Consider the following 25458-nt stretch of genomic DNA (forward strand, 5'->3'; position numbering starts at 1 on the left):
AGACATACCAGCTGGAGGCAGCTGTGTCAGCTGCCTGTTCAGTCTATGGCCGAATCGCCAAATCTTTTTCCAAATCAATTTGGATGCTTTGAATTGATTTGGAGTTTTTAATTGGTCTCCTGATTTGATTCAGATTTGGAGATTCAGTCCCCGAATCATGCCGAATCTCCTCCGAATCAAATTGGCTACTGAAGCTTTGCACAGCCCTAATGTCCATGCCCGTTGTGATGTGCTTGAGGTCAACAGAGGCACTGGAGCACCCTTCTGTTGAACTGGATCTTGCTGCTACTAACACTTCTCTTTCCCTTTACCCCATTTCCACCCTCTCCTTTTCCCTCCAGAGAGTTGTTCAAATGTGGAATTTTCTGTTCCTTTTGTTTCTCTGAAACCTAGCTATGTTAATCTCATGGTCTCACTGCAAGCTTGTTTTTTTTTCTTGAACCATTTGGGCAAGGGGTGGCTGAAAGATAGGGATGTGTCATCACTGCCATTCTTTTAATGAGTTGTTGTTTAAGTATGGGGCAGTTGCTTTTTATCCTTTCTGTGGAGCCTACTAGAGGTCTTGGTGCTGGTTGCCTGTATAGACTGCTGTTCACCAGGACTTAGACCTGTTGGGCAGTTCTTGCTTCTCTAGGTAATAGGACAAGAAAACAATAGGAAGGATGATATGAAATCAAACCCAAACTGTAGGAATGTAACAAGTCCCATGTTTTGTTTAAGTTTGCTTTCAGGTTTCCAGAGATCTGTGGGCATTGCTGCTCTCCAGCGACATATTTTTAGACTGTCAGCTTTCACTCTGAAATGCTGGAGATTTCTGTTAGACTGATGTACTTGACTGAAATCGTGAACTAGATTGTGCCCCTGAAATGCATAAAATGAGGGTGTGGGGGATGGATCCCAGCCTGAGACCAGAAGAGTTTGTAACGTAGTACAGTAACATGTGAAAAATTAGGATGTAAACATTAACTGAAATTTGTAAAACCTGGGGCTTACCCTCCCTGCTCCTTGCAACCCCAAAAGCACCGGATGTTTGCATTTCATAGCAACGTATTGAAGTCAGTGGGAATTTTATGTGCACCACAGTTTTTGGCTTAAGAAATGGGGCTGTGACTCCAGAAAGTAGATTGTACTTCTTGGCTCTGCCACAACCTCTGTCACCTTCAGCAAGTCATGTAACTTGTGCCTCATTTATGGTGAGGGATAAATTGTATTAACTAGTCATATAAATATCTAGGGTAGAGGACTTTAAACAAGAGTCTACTTGGTTGATGGCCTCTAATTGAGAAACAAATAATGCAAGTATGCCTCTTAAGAATTAGACAAAAAATAGCAACTCTTCCCACATTTTTTATTTTTAAGCTGTGGTTAATTTATTATCATGTTTTTTATGGCCAGTGATGAACTGTTACAACAAAATTAACTTTCTAAATTGCAACCATTTTCTTACCATTTCCTTCATGTTTAAGGTCATGCTGGTAAATTGTGAGCCATGTATTAAACAGAAAAAATCCCTGTTCCCTTTGAATTGGAAGCACAGGGCTATACAGTCACTGGCTTGTCATATACATTGCAAAGATATAATGTGTAAGTGGCTCAGATGAGGCAGCAAAAACCTCGCCAGGGCAGCATCTAAGAAGTGGTATACTGGTTTGATGTAAGAAAACTCATCACAATGCAGGGATCCTGGCCGAGAACCTCCTGATGTAAAAGCAGCTTGAGGAGGCCAAGTTCCACACATGTGAACTTGGCAAATATATTATAGGGAAGGTGATTTGGTATGGTGGAGATCAACTATGGGACCTTACCAATGCCTTGTTTTTTCCTCCTTTGCTTTTTTCTTATTATATGAAAAATTAGGTTAAAATAATTTTTTCTAAGCTTTCAAAGTCAAGTCTAGAAAAGTTACAGGTGAACGGGATATTTCAGTTCTGGGATTTGGTCCTTTTGGGTATCTGTGTTGTGATGATCTTTCACTGAATTTCATTTTTTTTTACTTTGGTCCTTTTTCCAAAGAGCCCCTGCCTCATTCATTGTACAAATTAATTCAATAAGCAGGTATTTTATTCTTTGATTTATATTGTCTCCAGTCTTATTTACTGAATGCTTTTCAGATAAAAGAAATAGTAGTTTTCTCATGGGCTTTTCTTTAGAGTGATTGCATATAGCATCTTCAGATATGCTAATTTGTCCTGTGGGAGATGGCAGAATATGTTCTCATAATCTCTATTTTATAGATGGGGAACTGGGATGCAGAGAAAAATACCGGAAGTATTTGTTAGCTTTTGGTGCCCAGTTCAATGCAGCTAGGACTTGATATGAGACTCTTAAACAACTACTGAATTTTCCAAGATCTGATTTAAATTTATTTTTAACTGTGGGACATCAGCACTCATTTAAATTAGACTCACTTGAAAACACACAGTTTGACTATGACTCCTTCTCTTCTAGAAATCCCCTGCCTCATTATGCACACCTTCCAGCCTTATAGTAAACAAAGCAAGTGTTCTGCAGATAGTTTCCCCTTTATGACATAAACCTGACTACTCTCCAGAACAAGTCTGTCCCATGCTCTAAATTATATTTAAATCCTCTGGAAAAATGAGTACATGATGATATGATTAAAGATGTGCATGCAAGTAAGGTTGTACAGACAGACCTAATAGCAGAATTTTCTTACACTATGCCCTGGTTTGAAGCCTGTGTGTACTAAAGTGCCCCCCTCCCTCTCCAACCGCAGGAAGAAGCTCACCAAGTTATTTTCTTCAAAATGTATTTATTCTAACATGTACAGAATATATTATTTCCCTTAGCCTTTTTCTGGGAAAAGCTGGGAATTTTTGTCCAGAGTTAACAAAATTCAGGCTGATCCAGATGCCTAGCATTGGAAAACTTTAGCCCAGACCCTTAATGTTTGGCAAAATTATATGTCACTGAAAACTGGGTATTTATATTAAGAAATGGTGGGCAGCCTTAATTATAGACAAGGCTGGTAGCACCACTTATACATTAATAAGTTTATACCTCCCACTGATAACTAAATCTTGTGTTTCCCCAAGGAAGACTTCAAGTTAATTTAATATGAGTACTGTCTGGAGTGTGTGAGGTGCTCTGCTTTTCTTAGGTGTTCTGTCTTCCTCCCAGTCCTTCCACTTGCCTGAATTTTTCTGTTATGAATTGGTGTGGTGTTGAAAGCCATTTTGGGTACTCCCTGTTCCATCATCTGACATGGGCAAGTAGGTTGCACTGCATTTTATACATCAGAGTACTTATATTTGCAGCTATGAAAAATAACAGGCATGATTTTCCAACCCTTGGGTATAGCAGTGTAAGAGAGAGAGTATGGGAAGGACTAACACACTGCTGTCCCTGGAACTTGCTGGTTGATTGAAGGCTTCTTTGAGTTGGGATTACTTCATGTCTGGAAAACCATGTGGTAACACCAAAGGATGTGGTGGCAGCAGCAGAGCATGCCATGTTAACCCCAGACCCCCCTACCACATGCCCCGTGCTGGAGCCAGCGTTGCTGCTACCATATGCTGTTTGACATCCACTGCATAAATTATTTGAATGTGTACATCAAGTTGGCTGGTTATCGTTTAATCTATATTCCTGCCCAAGTTAATTTCTTCAACATGACCAATTGCCATGATTGTAAAGGCGTTTAAAAGATACTTGCAAAGTGGCCTTTTTTTCTTGGTTTAAAGTTAATTCTTGTTGTCATACCTGTTAGGAGTGTGAAAAAAATCTGCCTTTTATCTGGGCTTGCTGTGTTGGAAAATCTGTTTCCCCTCTCTCTCCCCCCACCAAATCCTTTTTCTGGCAAAACCATTACAGTGAGGACATATATTTTTTCCAGCAATATTTTCAGGGCATTATTCACATCTCTACTAGGGGCTTTGTTGATAGAGGTACACCAGAAAAATCTCATAAGTGTAGACAAACCTAGAGCAAATAAGAACTGATTTGTAAGCCTTGAGCATAATGTTTTCTCCATGTAGTTGTATGGTATGGATCTTGATTGTGTAGGAGTATTTTTTTTTTTTTTAATAGCCAGTTTTAAGCTTCATTCATCCAATTCAGGATAAACAGATGCCTAGAACTGAATAATTCTCCATTACTTTAATTAATGTTAAGAGTTAACATTAATTATACATTAATATATAATTCTGTCTCTCTTCTTTTCCTCTTCCCCTCACTCCCTACCCTCTGCTTTTTGCAAACACACAGAGCAATAGAAAAACTGAATGGGTTTCAGCTTGAAAATTATTCCCTGAAAGTTGCATATATCCCTGATGAAATGGCAGCACAACAATCCCCACAACAGCATCCACAGGGGAGGCGTGGATTTGGACAGAGGGGTCCTCCAAGGCAGGGATCACCGGGTGCAACTACGAGGCAGAAACCACAGTCAGATGTTCCACTGCGGATGCTGGTTCCCACACAGTTTGTTGGAGCCATTATTGGGAAAGAAGGAGCAACTATTAGAAATATCACAAAGCAGACACAGTCCAAGTGAGTTATGCTACAAAACTCTCCAGCATGTTAACTTGATCTTTGTTTTTGTTGACTTTTCTCTCAGTGCAATACAAAAACTGGCTTTCTTCTTCATTTCTCTCCTTCCCTTCCCTGCCCAATTGTCAGAGATCAGTGAAGTCCATTTGTGGGCTTGCTGAGAACTGTGTATTTTTGCTCTCACACCCATTTTTCTCTCTCTTGTGATGAAGGCATCTACAGTTGGGTCTATATCAGTAGTATAAACTTAGATCTTCCACTAGGTTTGATTGTGGTTGTCTTTTTTGGGGAGGGGTGGGTGGGGGTGGTTGTCTCTTTCCTTCCCTTTGTGGTCTTCAGAGGGGTTCCTGGGAAAAAGCTGGTTTTAGAAGTGCAGCTTTTGGTTGGGATAAGCATAAGAATTTAATTTCTCATTAAGAACCAAAGTTGTCAATAAGAACCAGGCCTTGTCTCCTTTTTTTTTCTGGAATGCTCTAGGCTAGGGCTGGGTGATTATTTAGGCTGGAGGGCCACTTTATGAGGTTTGGTGAGGTGTTGAGGGATACCCCCCTCCCTTTCTGCTCAGCCAGGTCTGGCTGTCACCAGGACAGCAGCAAGAGGAGGAAGAACCTGGGGAAGAACGAAGAGCATACCTACAGGCTGGGGAACTCCCTTTTCATTAATGTAGAGGCAGAAAAGGATCTTGGAGTCATCACTGATGCCAAGATGAAGATGGGCTGGCAGTGTGGGGATGCAGTCAGGAAGGCCAACCGCACCTTGTCATGCATCCACAGATGCATCTTAAGCAGGTCCAAGGAGGTGATCCTCCCTCTCTATGTGGCACTGGTCAGGCTGCAGCTGGAGTACTATGTCCAGTTCTGGGTGCCGCACTTCAGGAGGGATGTGGACAGCATGGAGAGGGTCCAGAGGAGGGCCACTTGCATAATCAGGGGGCAGCAGGGCAGACCCTGTGAGGAGAGAGGCTAAGGGACCTGAACCTGTTCAGCCTCCACAAGAGAAGGCTGAGGGGGGATCTAGTGGCCTGTTACAAGTTAATCAGAGGGGACCAGCAGGCATTGGGGAAGTCCCTGTTCCCCCAAGCACTGCCAGGAGTGACTAGAAATAAGTTGCAAGCTGGCAGAGGGTAAACTTAGATTAGACATCAGGAGGCGCTACTTCACTGTCAGGGCGGCTAGGATCTGGAACCAACTTCCAAGAGAAGTGGTGCTGGCTCCCACCTTGGGGTCTTTAAAAGGAGGCTAGACAAACACCTTGCTGGGGTCATTTGACCCCAGTACTCTTTCCTGCCATGGCAGGGGGTCAGACTTGATGATCTGCTCAGTTCCCTTCTGATCCTACTAACTATGAAACTAAGAGCATAAGTCTGTTTGGGTCTATAGCATGCCCCAGCTTCCCCCTCTCCCCCAATATGGAATAAGCACCTGCCGGCTGCATCTGCAGCTGGGGGCAGGGGAGGGCAGAGGATGGAGCTTGGCCACAGACCTCCATACTGTCCTGCCTTGCCCTTTCCTTAGGGGTCCTGATACATGTGCACACCATCTCTTCCCCACCCTCAAAGCTTTCAGGCAGGGCAGGGTGAGACAGCGTGGAGGCTCATGGCTAGGGTCCATCTGCCACTGGCAGGGTCTGGCCTCTGCTGGTGTTGTGGGGGATGCTGGGTGGAAGCAGCCCTGCCTGCCAATGCATGGCAGCTGGAGCTGCTGGGGCCCAACCGTAGTTTAGCCAGGGCCAGCTGCACAGTGCTAGGCAGGTGGATGGGGCAGCTTCCACCAAGCATTCCCTGTCATGCTTAGGAGATATATTCTGGCCCTGCAGGCCCTGGGCACTGCCCACCAGAGTGTGACTCGCTTAGACCCCATGGGGCTGGACTGTCTCCCAGGTGCCACAGGGGGCACTGGGTGGAAGCGGCCTCACTGCCCACCGAGCACCGCATGCTTCCAGAAGAGTTTGTTTTCTCTTGTTCTTGGGTGATTCTTGTCAATCAATTCTGCTGCAGCTGAAGTTGCATACCATATCATAACAGAGTTTGGGAAATGTACGGAAGCCAAAACCAAGCTGTTAAATGACCTGGGTAGCTTATAGCAGTGGGGTCTGAACATTAAAGGGAAGTACTGTGCTAATAAATATAAATCTCAACGGAGAGGACATCTTCAAAAGAAAGCTGGGGTATAAACAAAGTATTTCTTCCAGCATATTAGTTGTTCGTCTTTTGTTCTTAGTGTGATATAATATAGTCTCACATAACCAATGAAGGTGCTGCAGGCAAGATGTGGAAAAAGGCTGGAGATGGTCAGGAAAAAATATCCAGGTTCACAATAAAAAAGAATAACTAAGAATACAGGGATGTTTATAAATTGGTCAAGCATATCTTAATTTGGTATCTAACCAGACTTCAGTGGGGAGAAGGGCACATAGTCACCTAAGTTTCTTGTTCTCATTTTAAATGAAGTGCTTGCTGTTATGGGAACCAGAAGGAATATTGGTATCAGAAAGAGTTGGAAAATGCAGACGAATTCTAGAGAAGTGCAGCACAGGTAATTTAGATGTGTTAACTCCTATTTAAAGATTTCAAACAACCATAGTTTTGGCACAAAGGTAGGAAGAGCCTGGAAGTAATAAGTCTTTTGAAAGCTGAATATGGCCAAGTTTTTAGTGCAGTGATTCTCAACTAGGATGACATGAGATTCTTTTAAGGGTACATTGTAGTACTAAGACTGTTAGATATGTGAACGCCTACACAATTTCCAAGATAAACTTGGAGATTTCAAATAGGAATCCACAATGTCAAAAATATCCAGTTCGGTAGTCTTTTGGTGTTCTTTGCAACAGAAACTTAAAAGCTGAGAGTTGGTACTTTCTAACAGGTTCCCTGAGACTGAGCGGGTTGAGAACCACTACTCTAGTAGTGACACCATTGCAGGTCAGCAGTAGGTTTTGTTATTATCGGACTCACCCTTTTTCAGCATGAAGAACTCTAGACCCTCATGTTGGGGAAATAAAGTTTTGAAGAAGAAACAGAGTAACATGAAACAAGAACTAAAATGAAAAAGGAGGGCAGACATGAGAAGAGACAAGTCTCTCAAGAGAAGTGCTAGAAATCTCTGTTACTGGAGACGTGAAAAACTAGCTTTGCCAAATCCCTTCTCATCTTGTAGCAAACAGTCATTTATTGGGAGCTGTGGGATTAGATGATTTAACATCTTTTTTTTTTTTTCTAATTTTTTTTAGATCATGGGTGGGCAAGGAACAAGAGGGCTAGAATGCTACATCCTGCTGCTGACTTGAGGATTCTTTTATTAGTTTATATAAAATGTAAAAATATTTGGGATAGAATTTGGTGGTACAGGTAAAGTCCACTTGCTAAATTGTTAAGCCTCAGTCAACAGAATTGGAATATGTATCCTGTTTTATTAAAGGATAGATAATGTTACAGTGAAAAGTCATAGTTTTTAATAATCACTTTGCCTTGTTTCTTTGGAATCTATCTTTTGTTAGTGCAAAGTAAATTGGATTTATAATTGGGATTACTTTTATCTAAAAATATTCAGACAGTAAATAAAGGCTTACATATAATGGTTTTCTTTCCTTAAAGAATTGATATTCATCGCAAAGAAAATGCAGGTGCTGCAGAGAAACCAATTACCATCCACTCTACTCCTGAGGGCTGCTCAACAGCTTGTAAAATTATCATGGAGATCATGCAAAAAGAAGCTCAGGATACTAAATTGTGAGTCAAAGGGTGTTTAATTACAACATTAACTCCAAATCTTCTGTTTGGAATAGGTAAAGGTGAATCTTACATGTCTTGTAACAGTATTGAATGTAAAGTTTAAGGAACTTCATTTTTATATTTGGTACCAGCCTACCTACACAGCTTAAAAAACCCCATGCATTTCTAGCCCTTGGTTGTGCATTTTGGTTAGGATAATTTGGATACTTCAACAACATTTCTGAGGCATCGCAGTTGTTAACAGCGATACTCCAGCACCTTGAGTCTATAGTATTTATTCAGAGAATGAATTGCAGTAAGTCTTGTGCACTGCTTCTGCTCTCAAGTAGTGAGGTATAACTAAGTGGAAGTTATGCCCTTGTATCTGAGGGCAGAATTTGCACGTCACATAAAAATCTATCTGCAAAGAAAGATTAAGATTACAGGTGCACCAATACTTCGGTCCATATCATATCGGCACTGATAAGGGAAAATTGACATTATTGGCAGTCGGCTTTTTTTTGGCTGATGTGGCTGATAATGTTGCTGATAAATGCTGAGTACATATGTGCAGCTGCATCAGGCTGCCTGCTGTGTGCTTAGGGCTGGGGCTGCACCGACCTCTTCCCAGCAGGGGCCTGACCCAGGGCTGTGCTCAGGGCAGGCAGCGGTGGCACTGGGAGTGGGTGTCTGTGGGGTGACTGAATTTTGGGGTGTCTGTAGCCTGCCCCGTAGCCCACCCTCCCAGTGCTGCCGCCACCTACCCTGCCCAGCCTGAGTTCAGCCTCAGCCCAGCCCGCAGCAATAGCCTGCCCTTGCCCCGTGCACAGATCCGAGGGGGCCCATGTCTCCCATACCTCCTCTAGGGTGTGTGCAGTGGTGGGAGCTGCCCTTCTGTACCCTCTGGACAAACCATCCACAGCTCTGTGTCTCATCCTGCCCTGGCTGTGCAGCACTTGCCCCAGCCCCACTCCCTCCCTCACATACCTGTTCCCTTCCCCATGCCCCTTCCTCCCAACAGACTTACCAGCTGGACACTGCTGTCTGTGCTGCCAGGCTGATATTGGCAATCAAATCAGTATTGGCCAGTATGGCTGGTCAGTAATCATCTGTCAGTATTGACTCAAAAAATCTTTTATCAGTACACCCCTAATTAAGATATACTAAGTTAATTAAACGACTTAGTTTCCATTTCTGAAGTAATTTGTGTGTTTACTGTAAAGATATTGTGCCTCTAAAATTTTGTTTAATTTTGTAACACCTATTCTACATGACCTAACTTCAGCCTGGATGTGCAGACTTAATTTTCTTCTTAACTCAAATCTCGTTCATGAATTTTTCTGGGTAATCTTAAAAGTGGTTAAAGAAGAAAAAAAGTAATTTCCTCTTGAAATTTTTGCAATTTCCTCTTGTAATTCTTTCATTTTTCCTTTATGAGTAGATTAACAATGATTCACAGATACAACATTAAAGCTTAAATCCTGTTAAAATGGCCCCAGTCACTTTAATGGAGTAGACCAAGGGCTTTCAATGTTTTTGAACAGTGAACCCCTTCTGGTGGCATCTGGGGGAGAGGGGGTGATGCTCATATGCTGGGGGTTGAGGTGGGGGGTGCTCACACATAGCAGCCACCACCCATTGCCCCATGCTGCTGCCGCACCCCACTTTCCCATAGCCAGTCGCATGTGCAGCTCCACGGGCTACTGACTTGCCTTATGCGTGGCCAGTCAAGCTGCCCATCGGCAGCCTGTTGAGCCGCTGGCCGAGCATAGCCTGTGCAGCCCGCAGATGGGTGCCACTGCCCTCACCCCTCCCACCCCGGCCCTGCTCCTGGGAGGCAGCAGCGCGGGACAGTGGGAGGCAGTGGCCGCTGCTGCGTGCTGCTCTGCCCCACATCAGTCTGCAGGGGGGCATCGCTGCCCTCATACCCACCCGCACGTACCCCATATCACCTTTCCAAGTACCCCTATGGGTACACGTACTCCTGGTTGACACCCCCCCCAGAGTAGACAATGAAAAACATTAGAAACCTCCTTTTTAGTCTGTTAATAAATATGTAATGGTCTGAAGTATTGAAAGAAACTATAGTTTTCCTTTAATGACTTTTTACATTTAAAACCATACCTTTTCCAATTGCTTTTTTAATTGTGGACATATGTCTGAATTAATCTAACTTTTATTACAGTACAGAAGAAATTCCCTTGAAGATATTAGCACATAACAATTTTGTTGGCCGGCTTATTGGCAAAGAAGGAAGAAACCTGAAGAAAATTGAACAAGATACAGATACTAAAATCACAATATCTCCGTAAGTTTTTGGTTTAACTTGTCAATGATCTCTGACAAGCAGAAGTATGGGTTATGCAAGTTTGGTGTATTACCATACACTCATAAATAAGACATGCACCTTTTTTAGGAAGACAGAATGAAGAAAAAAGGTTTTTTTGTTTAACCAAACTATTCAGAATCGTTTTTCTCATTTAAGACATGCACCCCATTTTTTGACAACTGCTTTTTCTGGGGAGAGTGGTGTGTGAATAAATAAGGTGCATCTTAAGGCTGAAATGCAAGACAATGAGAGCCTCATGGTTTCCAGTAGTGGTTAACAAATTCTGATCTCTGTCTGCCATGTCAAAGTATTATAGGTTGAAATATGTTTCATAGTGAAGCATAATGATTGACTTCTGGCTGCAATACATCTCATTTCATGTGATCTAATTGCTTGCAAATATCGAAGAGGAAACAAAGTGTATGGTGGTCTGTAAGTTTTCTTTTCCCGTTCTTTTTCTTCATGAAAGACCCCACCGCATTTCCAAGTATCTGAAGGCACCCTATAATGTATCAGAAATCTGTGCTGCTCAAATTGCCATAAAGGTTTGCAGTTCATTTTCAAATGTTCCATTCATTATAATCTATTTGTAAGAAATTTGTTTCAATATGTTAATTCCAAGTGCATCTCAGCCATTTGAAACATTGCACTAATCCCATTTCAGTTTTCTGTGAATCATCTTTGGACTTTGTTACACGTTACACTGTGAGCCGCACAAATGTTGATTGGTGTTAGTGTAGCTGGAGTTTGGAGCAGTCACTGACTGCTTCTCTGACTGTCCCCCACCTGCACAGCTGTGACTTGCCACTAGAGGCCTGGGGAGCAGGGGCAGGACTAGGAGCTATAGTTGTGAGTTATGTCTGGAGGGCTGGTGAGCCAGGACAGGCTTCTATCCCTGCTTTATGGATGGTGTGAGGAATCCTGGGAGGGCTTCTGCTTGGGTGGCACATCTGTGGGGAATGGCCACACCTTAATGGAACAGGAGCTAGGTAGTGTGGATCAGAGATAATCCCACCTTGGAGCGGCATAACTTTGACCCACATAATGAGTGCTTAACGCTACTTTAAGGTGCAGACAATCCAGGGGTTAAGAGCTCCAGGAGCTGCCCAAAATTGTGTAACAAGGCTCTTAGAGTTAGGTTGTAAATTGATCTTGTACAGTCCATTGCTGGTAGGCAAACCTGACACTTTCAGATGTCACTGGCTTCCACTGATAAGTCTTGATTAACATCTGCTGTTTGGAGCGTAATTAATTGTACTTGTGTTTTCTTCCTAGATTACAGGATTTGACACTCTATAACCCAGAGCGGACTATTACAGTTAAAGGCAGTATTGAAACCTGTGCCAAGGCTGAGGAAGAAATAATGAAGAAAATCAGGGAGTCCTATGAAAATGATATTGCTGCTATGAATGTGAGTTCTCTAATGGCATGGTCATTTTTGGAAGCATATTTCTGTATGGGTCCTGATGTCTGCATTTATTTATCTCATGTGTAATGAGAAATTGAGATAATTGGTTACTATCTTGAGGAACTAAAGAGAATTTCTCTCCTTTTCCTGTTGTGGAAATGTGAAAGTATTTTAAAAAATTGTATCACTAGCATTTCCTCTACACATTACATTTATGCCATGATTAGTTGTGGCATAAATGACCAGGGTACTACACTGTACCCAATTTAAGGCACCATAAAATAGCGGATCAGCCATAAAAATGTTTTATGTGAAAATCTCAATAGCATGGAAGCTGAAAGGGATCTTGGAGTCCTAGTGGACTCCAAGATGAATATGAGTCGTCAGTGTGACGAAGTAATCAGAAAAGCTAACTACACTTCATCATGCATCAGCAGATGCATGACAAACCGAACCAAGGAGGTGATACTTCCCCTGTATTGGATGCTGGTCAGACTGCAGTTGGAATACTGCATGCAGTCTTGTGCCACACTTCAGGAGGGATGTGGATAACCTGGAGAGGGTCCGGAGAAGGGCCACTGATATGGTTACGTACTTGCAGGACAAGCCCTACGAGGAGAGACTAGGGCACCTGGACCTCTTCAGCCTCCGCAAGAGAAGGTTGAGAGGTGACCTTGTGGCTGCCTATAAATTCATCATGGGGGTGCAGAAGGGAATTGGTGAGGCCCTACTCAACAAGGCACCCCTGGGGGTCGCAAGAAATAATGGCCATAAGCTAGCAGAGAGCAGATTTATTTTGGACATTAGGAGGAACTTCTCCACAGTTAGTGGCCAAAATCTGGAATGAGCTCCCTACCCTGGGGGTCTTAAAGAGGAGATTGGATGGGCATCTGGCTGGGGTCATCTGAACCCAGCTCTCTTTCCTGCCTATGCAGGGGGTCAGACTCAATGATCTATAGAGGTCCCTTCTGACCCTAACATCTATGAATCTACATATAAAATCAAACATTGTTATGGCTGTTTGTATGATGCTTTAAGCTGAACATAGTGCAGGTCTGAGTGGGGCTGACAGTCATCAAGGCAGGAGTGCTACAGATTGCTGGACATAATAGCTAGGGTCTTGAGCCAGAGGTTTGACCCTTTTGAAGCCACACTAAATCAGGCTTCAGGGGGGCCCTTCAGGAGAGGGAGATTTGAATAAGGCTTCCTCTGAGGGAATCCTAAGGTAGAACTTTCCCTTGAAAGGGGCATGATTCAGGACAGATGCATTCAGCATTTCCTGAAGCAGGATGTTGCACACTGCCCCTCAGATCATGGGGACATGGCTGAATCCCCCAGGTCAGCAGAGGACACTAGGGAGCTGAGCAAGGGGGATGGTTCACAAGGTGTTGGCTGGGGACAGTGACATTAGGTCATAGTTTCTTTCTTCCAGCTTGTACTTCCAAAACATCCTCTCTCTGTCCTCCTCATGGTGTCCCTCGCTGGCCAGGAGCAGGTGCTGGAAGGATGAATCTGTGAACAACTGCTGCTGTCCTCAGCCAAGTCTGGCTTCCCATACAGCCATTCCCTCCAGTGTGGGGCTGGAGCAGCACTGGGGCTCCCTCATGCCTGTGTCAGCTGGGGACAGCAGTGGCAGCATGCCTGTTCTTCCTTCCACTGCCTGTTACTGGCCAGCAGGGAGGAAGCAGGGCACTGGCAGGCAGGCAGGGAGCAAGTGCTGAAAGGAGGAACCCACTTACCTCCTCTGCTGTCCCCTGCTGAGCCTGGCACCTTGTGGGGAGCTTTGGGGCTCCCCCTGTGCCTAGATCAGCTGGGGACAGCAGCAGCAGGGGTGTACATCAGCACTGCCACATCCCTTTACATTCACTCTTGGGATGAAGCCACTTAGTCCTAAGACAGAGGTGGCCAACATCCAACATGTGTACTACAAGTGGCACAGGCAACCTCTGTGTGTGGCATGCAATAAATAGGAGAGCAGGAGAGGCAGCAATGACAGCTGGGCCAGAAAGCAGAAGAGCAGATCAGGCAGGGAGCAGAAAGCAGAGCACCAGACTGGACCAGGAAGAGGATTAAAGTGGCACTTGGAGAGGATGCATAGCTAATATAGGGACACCTACCGAAAGGTTGGCCTTCACTGTTTTAAAAGATGGTTGGTTTTCTAGCATAAAGTATAGTGGCTACTGTCTTTGTGCTGCACCTCATTCTGAATATGGGAGGTTGGCCTAATACGTGGCTGTTTCCTCTCCCATCTTATGGTACGCTTCACAGAAAGATAGTCACAGTGAATGACTCATTTCTCTGTTCATATTAGAACCAAACTTTTAGGACTATCTGCCTAAATTAATATATTGGGTTATAAGTTTGAAATCTTGAGTCCTCACAAATAAAGATTTAAGAAAAAAATTGGCATCTTTTCCAAAGACTTTCAGTATACTATTCTAAATAGTATTTTGATTGAGTTAACTAACTTGTATTGAAAAACTGAATAATTCCTTCTGCCTTTGCAGCTTCAGGCACATTTAATTCCTGGATTAAATCTGAATGCCTTGGGTCTGTTCCCACCTTCTTCTTCAGGAATACCACCTCCTGCAGTGAGTGTTGCATCTGCTGCTGCTGCTGCTTCGTATCCGCCATTTGGGGTAAGAGAAGTTTGTCTTGGGCTTCAGCAGCAGTAAAAAAATAACAGCTTCCTATTACTAGTACTACTCAAAGATAAAAAAGATCAAGTTGTATCAAAATTCTGGTAGCGTTCTTCTGTCCTGTTGCACCATGCAGGGTTTATTTACTGAATGTTTTCATCTGATTTGTGTAGTTTATACATATGAAGTGCCTCAGGTGGTTGCAGATGAGTACATGCACTGATTGTTTGTTGAAACTTTCAATGAAATCAGACATGAGATATTTGGCTCTTTTTCTAGACATGATAAAAACTGTCTTGTACTTCCCTGCAGAAAAATAAGTGCAAGCTTGCTTCTAAATACATTTGAAAAAACATTTATTCAACGATTATAAGAAATTGAATATCATATCCCTTCTAATCTGAAGAAAGTGACTCTTTTGATAATATAAATATGTTTAACAAAAATCAGTTTTTTGTTGTTGTTTTTAATGCAGTATCTTTTAATATATGGAATGCTTGTTTGGTATGTCACAACACTAAGTACATAGGTGTTGGGTTATAGGTAAAGGTGCACTGATATTGTTCAGATATCAGATTGGCACCAATATAAAGAAAATTAATTATATTGGAAATTGCCTGACATGGCTGATAATTTGGCCAATAAATGCCTGTGCATGCGTGCAGCCACAGCACAGCATGTAGGTATGGAGCAGCACAGGCTGGAAGCTTGAAGAGCTGTGTGCAGCTGGTAAGTCTCTTGTGGTGGAAGGGGGGGGAAGGGAAGGGACGTGGGGGGGAAGATCAGTGCCCCCCATGGTGAGGGAGAAGTGCAATAGAGTCTTGGGCTGGTGCTGTCCAGCCGGGGTGGGGTGGGGGATGGGGATGGGGATGCAGCTCATCTGGGGGCTGTGGGAAGTGGGGGGGTCAGCTCCCACTGCTGCACATACCCTAGGAGGGCATGGGGGGGCGGTGCCCCTAGATCTACACAGGGGAGGGGGTGGGATGCCACTGCAGGCTGGGGCTGGGGCTGTACCAGGCTCTTCCCAGCACGTGGGGACTGTTTGGGGCTGCGGGGCTGTGCTCAGGGCTGCACTCCCAGTGTGTGGAGGCTGTGCTGGAAGCTGCGCTCAGGGTGGGTGATGGTGGCACTGGAAGGGGGGGCTGTGGCAAAATTTGGGGGGCTGCAGCCCCCCCCCCCCCCGTTGTTCCCCTCCCAACGCTGCTGCCACTGCCCACCCCAGGCACAGCCCTTCTCCTCCCCACCCCACCATCCCTCCTGCCCGTATCAGTGAGTTTCACCTCACTGATATGGGCACGTAGCTCTACTTATTGCTAGGAACGCTGGCTGCTCAGCTGAAAGTAAAATCGCAGCAAACACTGACTGTCCTATCTCAATACCTGTTAGGGACGTCAAAGAGGGTCCTGTTGAGAAGCCACCTATATTGGCAGTCTTGGGTTTAAAGAGGCTTGTAGAAGACAGGATAGATTTGCACCTTCAGAGGTAGGCAAAATGGTGGATCCAGCTGGTGACCAGACTCCATTTCCCAGCAGCCCCTGCCTGCATCACTGCAGCCAGTTCCCATTTCTTTGCTAGGCCATTTTTAAATATCAGAATCCCAAACCAAGAGCATACAGATGATTCAATGTGGAGATGACATTGAATGTACATCTACGTTGTGCCCCCCTCAGTCAAAAATATTATGCTATAGCAGAATTGTGATGTCCTCAGGAACCAAAGCTTTCTCCTTGCAGAAGAAAATTCCATGCTATGCTTTGGCCAGAGGAAGGTGGCTATAGTTCATAAATATTGGGAAAATGTCACACATCAGCATAAAAGTTCCTAAGAAATGTGTGATGGGTCCCAGCAGAGAATATGATTGCACAGGCAAATCACTTATGAGAGTGAAAGGAGCCTAAGGATTTTTTCTGTTACAGAGATGATAATCCTGTTTTATGGAGTGACTGGAAAGAATGGCAGAATCCTATGCAAGAGTCTTCATATATTTGACACTGCTGACAAGAAGGTGGAGATCATCTAAAATATGGTCCCCCAAATCAAAGCAATTTCAAGATAAACTTATTATATTGACCAGTAATTAGACCCTCTTTATACAACATCCAAGCAATCAAAGTTTTAAATGCAATGGCTGATGGAATGATAGAAAGGAGGAGGGGGAAGAAACAAATGACCTTTACTTAACGTATTTAAGAATTGATATCTGAAAAGGGTACATTAGAAAAAATACTGACCAAACTAGGAGCGTACCTCAGTAAAGATGTATTTGGATTTTGATTGCAGTATTGCAACACGGTGATATATTTCCACCCCCCAGTCAAGCCTTCCAGCGGTTCAAAGGTCATGTAAATATATAGACTTGGTGATCAAGAAGTCCAGGAAGTATTTTGTTCCTATTTTTTAGTACAGTTGTGAAAATTAGAATTTTAATCTGTAACTCAACTGAAAGAGCATAACTTCTCTGAAACTTCATTATGCATCTCTGATTGAGTTGGTCCATAATATGCATCTCTACCCTGCCTCCTGCCTGACTTCAGACTAACAAGGCTAATCTCTTTCTAATCTTATTAACTGTACATGTAATAATACAAATTCTTGATTCTCTACACTTACTGATATTTGGCAGATAATTAGGACAACATTCCTCTCTTTGCATATTTTTAGGTACTTTGATGGGGGATACAGGTAGCATGTATTTAGAAATGCAAATATTCTTCATTCTCTGAAGCTGCAAAATGTATTCATTATCTTCAAGTTGCATTATGTGAATTGGTGGTAGTACTGGATCACAGTGCATTGCAGCTGACTTCATAATGGTTATTGACTAGAAATACATAATGAAGTGGAGTTTTATGGGTGGCATTGGTGAAAATAAATCAAACTCTCTGCAAAAATACTGTTGGCTGAGAACTTTCAATGCCCCATAGCCTAAAGCTGTAATCAGTCTGGTAGACTATACTACCAAGCTCCTAATGCAGTGGATGCCAACCTTTTTGGCAGGCATGCCATAAATTAGCCCCATGCCCTCTGAATACTGCTCTAATCCAAATTGCCACTCAGTTTTCTGTTCCCTGTGCAGTGCTTCCTGACCAAATTGCTGCTTCATTTTCTGCATTTTGTCCTGTACTCCTTGCCCAGTCTGCTGCTCTGTTTTCTGTTCCTATCCTATCTGCCACTGTGCTGCCAGTCCCCTCCGCAGTCTGACACAGGTTCGCCACCCCTGGTCTAATGGATAAATCTAGTCCAGAAATTTTCAAATTTTTGTCACCATGGGCTGCACCCCAGCACCTCCCCAGCAATCAACAGGTGCTGCAAAGGGAATAGATAGGAAAAAAAAAATAGATTAGTGGATGCTAAGGATGCTGCCTCAGCTGCAGCAGAGAAAAGAAACTGAATGTGTCAGGCAGTAAGACCTTGAGACTGCCTTTGCCTTTTCTGTTGTCATGACTGAAGTGTCCTGCTGATCCCCTGAGCTGCTGTGGGCTTGATCCGTATGTTGCCAGCCCCTGGTCTAATCATACATCTAAATAACAGAAACACTTCCTCTAGCTTTACAGTTTCACTGTCCAGATCCAGCCTATGGCCCATGGTTATTTTGACACCTCTGATATAATCCATACTTATTTTGTTTCCCCAGTCAGTGTCTGTCTGTAAATCCCCCACCTTAAGTACATGTAGGCGAAGCTACTTCTACTTAGCAAACAGTGCACAACATTTTAAACCTGAAGGAGGTGACTATAAGCCAACAGCGTGCTCTTGTTACAAATAAATTGAACAGCCTACTGGGTTGTATAGATGGGAATGTCACTTGCAAATTGTGAAGAGGTGATTCTGCCACTCTTGGGCACTGGTGAGGCCTCACTTGAACTGCTATGTCCATTTTTGGGCCCCAGACTTCCTGAAAGATGTGGACAGAGTGGAAACAATCAAGCAGGGAGAGATGAGAATTACTGAAGGGCAGCATGCTTTACAAGGAAAGGCTGAAAGAACTATGTTAATAGGGTTATATTTTAGTTTGCAGAAGGCTGAGAGGGGATTTAATAACAGTTTTCAGATAACTGAAGGGTGGTTATATGGGGGATGGAAATTAGTTTAGTGTGTTTATTCTCTGTGGCTGTAGGGGACACAACTAGAAGCAATGGTCTCAGGCAGCAGCAGAGGAAATTTGGGTTGCAGATCAGGAAGAACTTTCTGACTGAGGTTGGTCGGTCATTAGAACAGGCTACCTAGAGAAGTTGTGGAAATTTTCAAGAGCAGGTTAGACAGACACTAGTCAGGGGTGATCCTGTCTTGAGTACAGGGTTTAACTAGATGACTTCATGAGGTCCCTTCCAGCCCTACTTTCCTATGATTCTATGATCTTCATTGGTTATGTAATATGTAGTTAAGCAGTTATATATTTAAATTTTCAACTAAAGGTATCTATGCTTGAAATGTTTTGTACCTAAAACCTTTACTAGAAAGGGTAATAATCGCAAGAGAAATTGGGTGTTTTTACCACTATTCTCAAATCCTGCCCTGAATGTTTTTTCTTCATCGTTACTAATCTGGAGCACCTTATCTGAATTTTGAGGGACACTGTATTTTTGCATATTGTCTAACTATTTGCATCATGACTTCTTGTAGTATTTCAATGCTTTGTTATGATGCTACTGAATTTTATATAACAAGGATGGAGCTCTCTAATGTTTTATTGACCTTGGACAGAGCTGTAGATTTCTGAGAGTCTCTTAGAATGACATCTCTTCTGTGGCCTGGTTTGTGGGAGAAGGGAAGAAAACAGCTTTTCTTTATAAAGGAGAAGGCTAAGTGTTGAAGCAAAGCCAGGTCTTCTACCATAAATGATTTATCAGATTTGTGACAGCAAAGTGTTGTGGTTGCTTTTGGCTACCTGTAGAGATCACATTTTCCTGTACCAGTGTCCTCTTTCTTCCGCATTTGAAGCTTATGAAAACAAACCCAAAGATGCTTTTCATTATGTAAGTTACAGGAGATCTTTTCAAATGATTCACTTCTAATAGGGAGGGCGGGAGGGGGATTTATACAACAAAAAAGAGCTAAGCTTGATGGGCCTATTCACCTCAGTGGGGGAGAAACATTGTGGAGTTAAAATACTACCATACCTTCCAGTACTTCTGCTCCTCTTCTCCAAGGGCTTGGGTTGCAGTTCAGAAATTTGTCTATGAAAAATTGTCTCCATTACTTCTCTTCTTAGGAGATGAATGCCAAGCAACATTTTATCTCTTCCCACTAGCTTTTCTATGAGAAAAGTAGTCTGAGATATGGGCAGTAAGGTAGTTTCTGCATGTTTGAAAGAAGGGGAGGAATTATACACTGTCTATCTTGTAGGAAATAAAAGCTAATTAAAAAGAAATATTGCTTCCTTTAAAAACTAAAACTTGTTTTAATACCTAAAAACTTGCTTGTGGGCTTGCACTTGGGTGAGAGAAACAGTTCCTTTCTCTGATAACTTTGGTGTCAAATCTTATGTGGTAGATATGCAATGTAATATCATATATAGTATGTGGTATGAGAATTGGTTTTGCAATAATATTAAAATTATATTTCTTAAATGTGTAGGTGTATGTGTACTCTGATTTTTTTTAAGGTGCACTTCCATAATTATTCATTCCATAATTGGATAGCTAAGTAAAACAGGTAACTCTGTGAGTTGTTCAACACCCCAGAAAAGGCAGGCTTTGATGCAGTTGGGGGAGGGTCTGCATTCTCGCAGTCTTGCTTTCCCCTTTGGCCTGGCATGTATGAAGTGGAGACCATGGTTAGTAACTCCAGAAAGGGTCCGTCTTTAAGCAGCCTTTAAGGAGTTTTACATGACAATAAAGAAAATGGCTTGAATAACTGATGCCAAATAATTACTGTGCATTTTTCCAGTGTTTTAGGTTCAGTGTCTAGATTTCTTCAGTCTGCCTTTCTCTGATTTCTAACATCATTATTCTTTATATATTTGACATACAAGAAAAGCATGCTGTCCCTGCTGCGTACCACTCCATCCTAAACCAGCCTGTGTGATCAGTCTGCTTTTGGAACCAGTGGCTGACTCTCTCACAAGTCCAAAAATCTCCTCTCTCTTGCCAGGCTGAATTGGCTGAGCTCCAAGTAAATGAGTGATGGGAAACTTTGTTTCTAGAAATAGTCTGGCAGCCAATGGCAAGACAAGAACGAAACCAGCAGTGTGCAACAGGGAGCTGACAAGTTAACAGATTGTTTATCATTGATGTGTTTTGGAGTCACAAAAAGTATGCTTGGAAGCTCTGCTGCCAAATTTTAAGAGTCCTACAAAGGTTCCAGGCATCATGGACTATACACATATATATACATGGGGGAAGGAAAGGGGTGGTGGGAGGAAATGGGGCAACAGTTGCACAAAGACCTCCCAAAATTGTAATAGATGTTAAAATACAAGTAAAATAATAATGGCAAGTAACATAATGTATGTAAGTAGTGGAAAGAACAATATCTAGAAATTAATGTCAATACTTATGATTTTAGCTTCGAATTCAACTAGAATGGCTTTGTTTCCTGTTCCCAAAATATAAAATTGGGGACTCCCTACCAGGATATGCTTGGCCCCAAATTTCCAGGCCCTGCATATGTAGACGGTTTTAAATGAGAACATTTACAATTCGTCAAAGCAGTCTGACCCGGGTACTCCTGGGCCAGGAATGACAATTGCATTACAGGCAGTCTTCAGACTTACGACACAATTGGTTCCTGAAAACCGCATCGTAAGTCAAAATGTTACTCGGAACCAATTTTCTCATAAGAAACAATGTTATAAATGAGGGTAGTTCCTGAACCAAGGCCCGATACCTTACTTTCACCAAAAATACCCCAGAATTTTGTAATCAATCAATTATAAATGAGTAATATAGCTGCATGAATGTATTTATATTGTAAATACCAATCATATTGATTTGGAAGGACTTCTTGAGGTGACTTTGCTGGACTTTTTGAAAGGCTCTTGGTTGGATTTTTTGAAGGGTTCTTGTCTGGAGTCTTCTCAGGAGTCTTGGCTGCAGGTTTTTTCTGGGGTCTTCTCTGCTTTCTTAAAGAAAGTGTCCAAGAAAGTTTGGACAGATGTTCTCCAGGGAAATGAGTGACACAATGAACTTGTTCGCTGGCGTGGCATCGCATCGGATCAACCATTGTAAAGTTGAAACTGAGGTCATAAAGTTGCAACAGGGTGTCAGTTTATAAAAATTGTAAGTGCGAAACGTAAGTCAAGGACTGCCTGCATTTACTTGATCTAAGCAACTTACTTAATTGGGATAGTCTTCCTGAATGACTCCTGATTTTTATCCCAGTTTTCATCTTGTGGACCACAAGTTCTGTGAAGCCTAAGAACATCATTCCTTAAGCTGCCAAGTTACTGTCTTTAAGGCAGTGTCCAGCACCTTTTTACATGTGGAAGGCCAGGCTGATGCAGCCCTGTGGGGCATGGTTGAGAAACACACCAGTGGTGATGTGCTTTGCTGGCAGCTGCCTTCATGCTGCTACCACTTCTCCATCTCTCTAAGGAGCACCAACGACCCTGTTCTTTGGGCTTTTTACTGCAAGCTAGGGTTTGTGCAAGCCTGGAATGTACATCATGCTCTGAAATCTGTCAGGCTTGCCTCTGCTTCTGAAGTACCTCCCTGGAAGGCACCCACTGCTTTTAAGAATTTCACCCTGGGCTCCATTCAGCCACATTCCTGTCTGGGTGTGAGTCCTCTTGATGTCTTGAAGCAGCCAGTAATCTCATGCAGTAGTTGGGCTCTACTCTACTATGTGCTTTAAAGTTTAGATCTGAGATCTGGAAACAAAGTATGCAGTGTGTAACAACCTAGTGTGATATGCTTTTGCTGTCTCTTTTTGCTTAGGACTGGTAGGTATATAGTAGGCTAGTTTCAAGGTGTCTTGAGTGCCAGATGTTGGAAGTATGGTAGTCTCTTCTGGAAGTGGTGAGTGTTGTGGTCACTTTCTGAAGTGTTTCTTTCATTCTACAAGCATTTGTTTTGTTATTATGTGGGTTGAGTGCAAGCCAGGTGTTTTCAGACATGTCACAAGTTCAGATACTTCAGAGTTTGCACTTAAAGAGAAGAGTTTTGTAATTGTCATGTTAGATGAAAATCAGTGTGAGGAGTGAGTGACTTTGCTTTGACAGGCAGAGAAATCTCAAAGCTCAGAAACCCCCAGTGCCCTACTGCACCTTAATTCCAGTAAGATCACTGCTAAGCCTTGAGGGACTACCCCTGTTCTTTTCTTTCACCATGTCAGGTTGAAGTTCAATTGAACATTTTTTGTCCCCAGAGCGTAGAATGTGGGGTTGCTTCAGTGCAAGAGATCAGAGGTGAATGGTATCCTCCCTTCCCCTTTTTGTTTTTGGTATTCTTCCCCACTCCCTTTTTCCTTATTATTTATTTATTTATTTATTCATTCATTCATTCGCAGATTTCAGCAAGAAACATGGTTCATCAGTTTTTGTCTTCAGTCTGCCGTGAAAATGCTAGAATATGCCTTTAGAATTGGAGGATAAAGCTTAAACCTTTTATAAATAAACCAGGAAATGCAAGAGCCAAGCCAACTTGGGTTCTTGCCTGTTAATCTCCATTGGCTGCATGGCTTTATCTAATGCATTACATGGTGACATGAGGCATTTACAAGGATGTGGGAAAATTGGGCTATGTATTGGGTGTATATAGCAAAATTTAAAATAAGCTTTAATTAATGAGCCTCTTGTTCCCCATGAAGGCTTAAATGTTCAGTATTGGCACTGAAAAATGTATCCACTAGGTTTTTCCACCAATATTAAAAGTTTATTTTGCATTAATGCACTGACTCTTACTGGGCTGTCTTCAAGGATACCTGTCTTAATGTTAGCTTCCCCTTGCTACAAACTTGTATTACTAAATAAATAACAGTAGTTAGTACAGCTGTAATCCAGTATGATTCTTCAGAGTATATTGCAAAATTCTGGTTGAAATTTTGGCTTTGTCTGCATGGGATTTGAATAAAAAACAGCGCATCACTCCCTCATGAAATTTAGATTATTCTAAAGACCAAAAGAGTTGCTTTAAAATCTTCCTTGGTAAAGGTGATTATGGTTGTGGAGGTGAGGGGACGGCAAAGAAGATTTTGTTAATATAGCTAGTGTTTACTGTTTATTGTTTCTGATCTACAAGGTGGATTTGCTCATTTATACTTAACAAAATATTATGCTAGGAGGTAGCCAAACACATTGGGTGAGAGCACTTCTTAAAATAGTTTTGAACTCTTTCCCTCACAGCTTAAAAACTGATGCTGGCTGGAAATGGGTAACGTGACTCTATGACTTAAAATAGAAGTCTCACCTTAGGATAACTCTGATGCAACACATTTAGAGTAAATAAACTACATATTGGATGTATGTAACAGAAGCACACTAAGTCTGACTTTGCATCTGTTGAAGTTGGGCAAAAATCCCATGTCCCTGAAAGGTTGTACATAAGGACTGTATATAAATAGTATCCCAAACATTGTAATAGATTTGCTAACTACACACATCAGGAGGCAGGGGAGATGCATTCTTATGAGAGAAAAAGGGAAATAATTCTTTGTATTAGCCTCTTTGGGAGATTTGTCACATGAGATTTGCAATTAATGCTGAAATGCTAAAATTAGCATGAGGAATGTAAATAGCAAAAACCTTCCACATTCACTAATCAAGGAAAGTTTTTTGCTGAGGCCACTTCTGACTGAAGGAGTCATGTAACAGTTGCTTCAATGGCAGATAACTGATAACAGTGCATTTAAGGGAAGAGGGAGGAAATAAAGCTGTATTTACGTACATGGAGATCAGATCAAACCTGAAATCTGAACTGTCCTGACCCCTGAATTTGGCATGGGTATGCCTACTCCTTGTGGTTTGTGGCCTATCAGTATTCCCCATCTGCCTGCCGCACTCCACTGCAAAAGAGAGATGCTGAGAACATAGTTCCCCATATCTTTCTTCTTGCCTTGTCCCCATTCTGACTTTCTACCCCCAAATTCAGTTTAATATCTTGGGGATGCACCCCCATCCTTACCGCTCCTCTCACCTGGGGAGTTGTGGACCAGTACTGCAGGTCTTTGCAGTTAGCTTATAATTGGAGCAGCGTACTGGGCAACTTTTCCAACCGTGTAGGCATTCCTGATCTCTTTGTTCCGAAGTGGTTACACCTGGAAGAAGGCAGAGCCACTGGTTAGTGCTTATACCTAGGGACCTACCTAATTCACAGGGGTTGTCCCCCAATTTCGTGGTCCGAGGGAAGCACCACTTTCCGTTTTCACGGCAATGTGTAGCAGGCCTCCCCACACCTCTGATATGCCCAAGAGGCCCCAGAAATCCTGCTCCTCCCCAGGGATTGACAGATGGCCATCTGTTAATCTCTGGCAAGGGGCAGGACTTCTGGGGCCTCTCAGTCAAAAATCTCCCCTCCCTCCCATGCTTCAGGATGCCAGTGTTTGCAGCTCTCTCTGCTCCTCTGCCCCCAACACTTGCTGCCCATTTTCCAGCTTCAATTTGCAGTCTCCGTGAAAATCACAAGATCACAAATCTGGTAAATCTCTACTTATACCTGAAGATTTTGTGGCAGAGGATGGTCCTCATCTTGTAGATACTCTGCAGGTTAGGTGTGAGGGAATGTTTCTCTGTACCCCTCCGACAGGGTGGCACCTTAATAGACAACCGATACAGAGAATGAGCTTTTGTAGGCAACAGCCTACTTCATCAGACAGAATCATAGCATCTGACAAAGCAGACTTTCATCTATAAAAGCTTATATCTCTGAACCAGCTAGTCTCTAAGATTAGGTACAGACATTCAAAAAGCCCAAGGCAGAATCAA

The 25458-nt window shown here is 42.8% G+C and overlaps 1 protein-coding gene across 3 annotated transcripts in view; it reads left to right on the forward strand.

The window, feature by feature from the left end:
• Nucleotides 1-25458, forward strand: part of IGF2BP3 (insulin like growth factor 2 mRNA binding protein 3) — a 160118-nt gene that overhangs the window by 103672 nt on the left and 30988 nt on the right. For 2 of the 3 annotated variants that reach the window (XM_090046769.1, XM_090046768.1), the window contains exons 6-10: nucleotides 4228-4512; nucleotides 8105-8239; nucleotides 10407-10529; nucleotides 11826-11961; nucleotides 14466-14597. In XM_090046769.1, coding sequence (XP_089902895.1) covers nucleotides 4228-4512; nucleotides 8105-8239; nucleotides 10407-10529; nucleotides 11826-11961; nucleotides 14466-14597 — 811 coding nt within the window. The remainder of the gene's footprint in view (nucleotides 1-4227; nucleotides 4513-8104; nucleotides 8240-10406; nucleotides 10530-11825; nucleotides 11962-14465; nucleotides 14598-25458) is intronic. The other variant, XM_090046770.1, reaches the window with a different exon arrangement.

Source organism: Crocodylus siamensis, chromosome 5 (assembly GCF_052110815.1).
Source record: "Crocodylus siamensis isolate JL-2025a chromosome 5, ASM5211081v1, whole genome shotgun sequence".
Taxonomy (NCBI): Eukaryota; Metazoa; Chordata; order Crocodylia; family Crocodylidae; genus Crocodylus; species Crocodylus siamensis.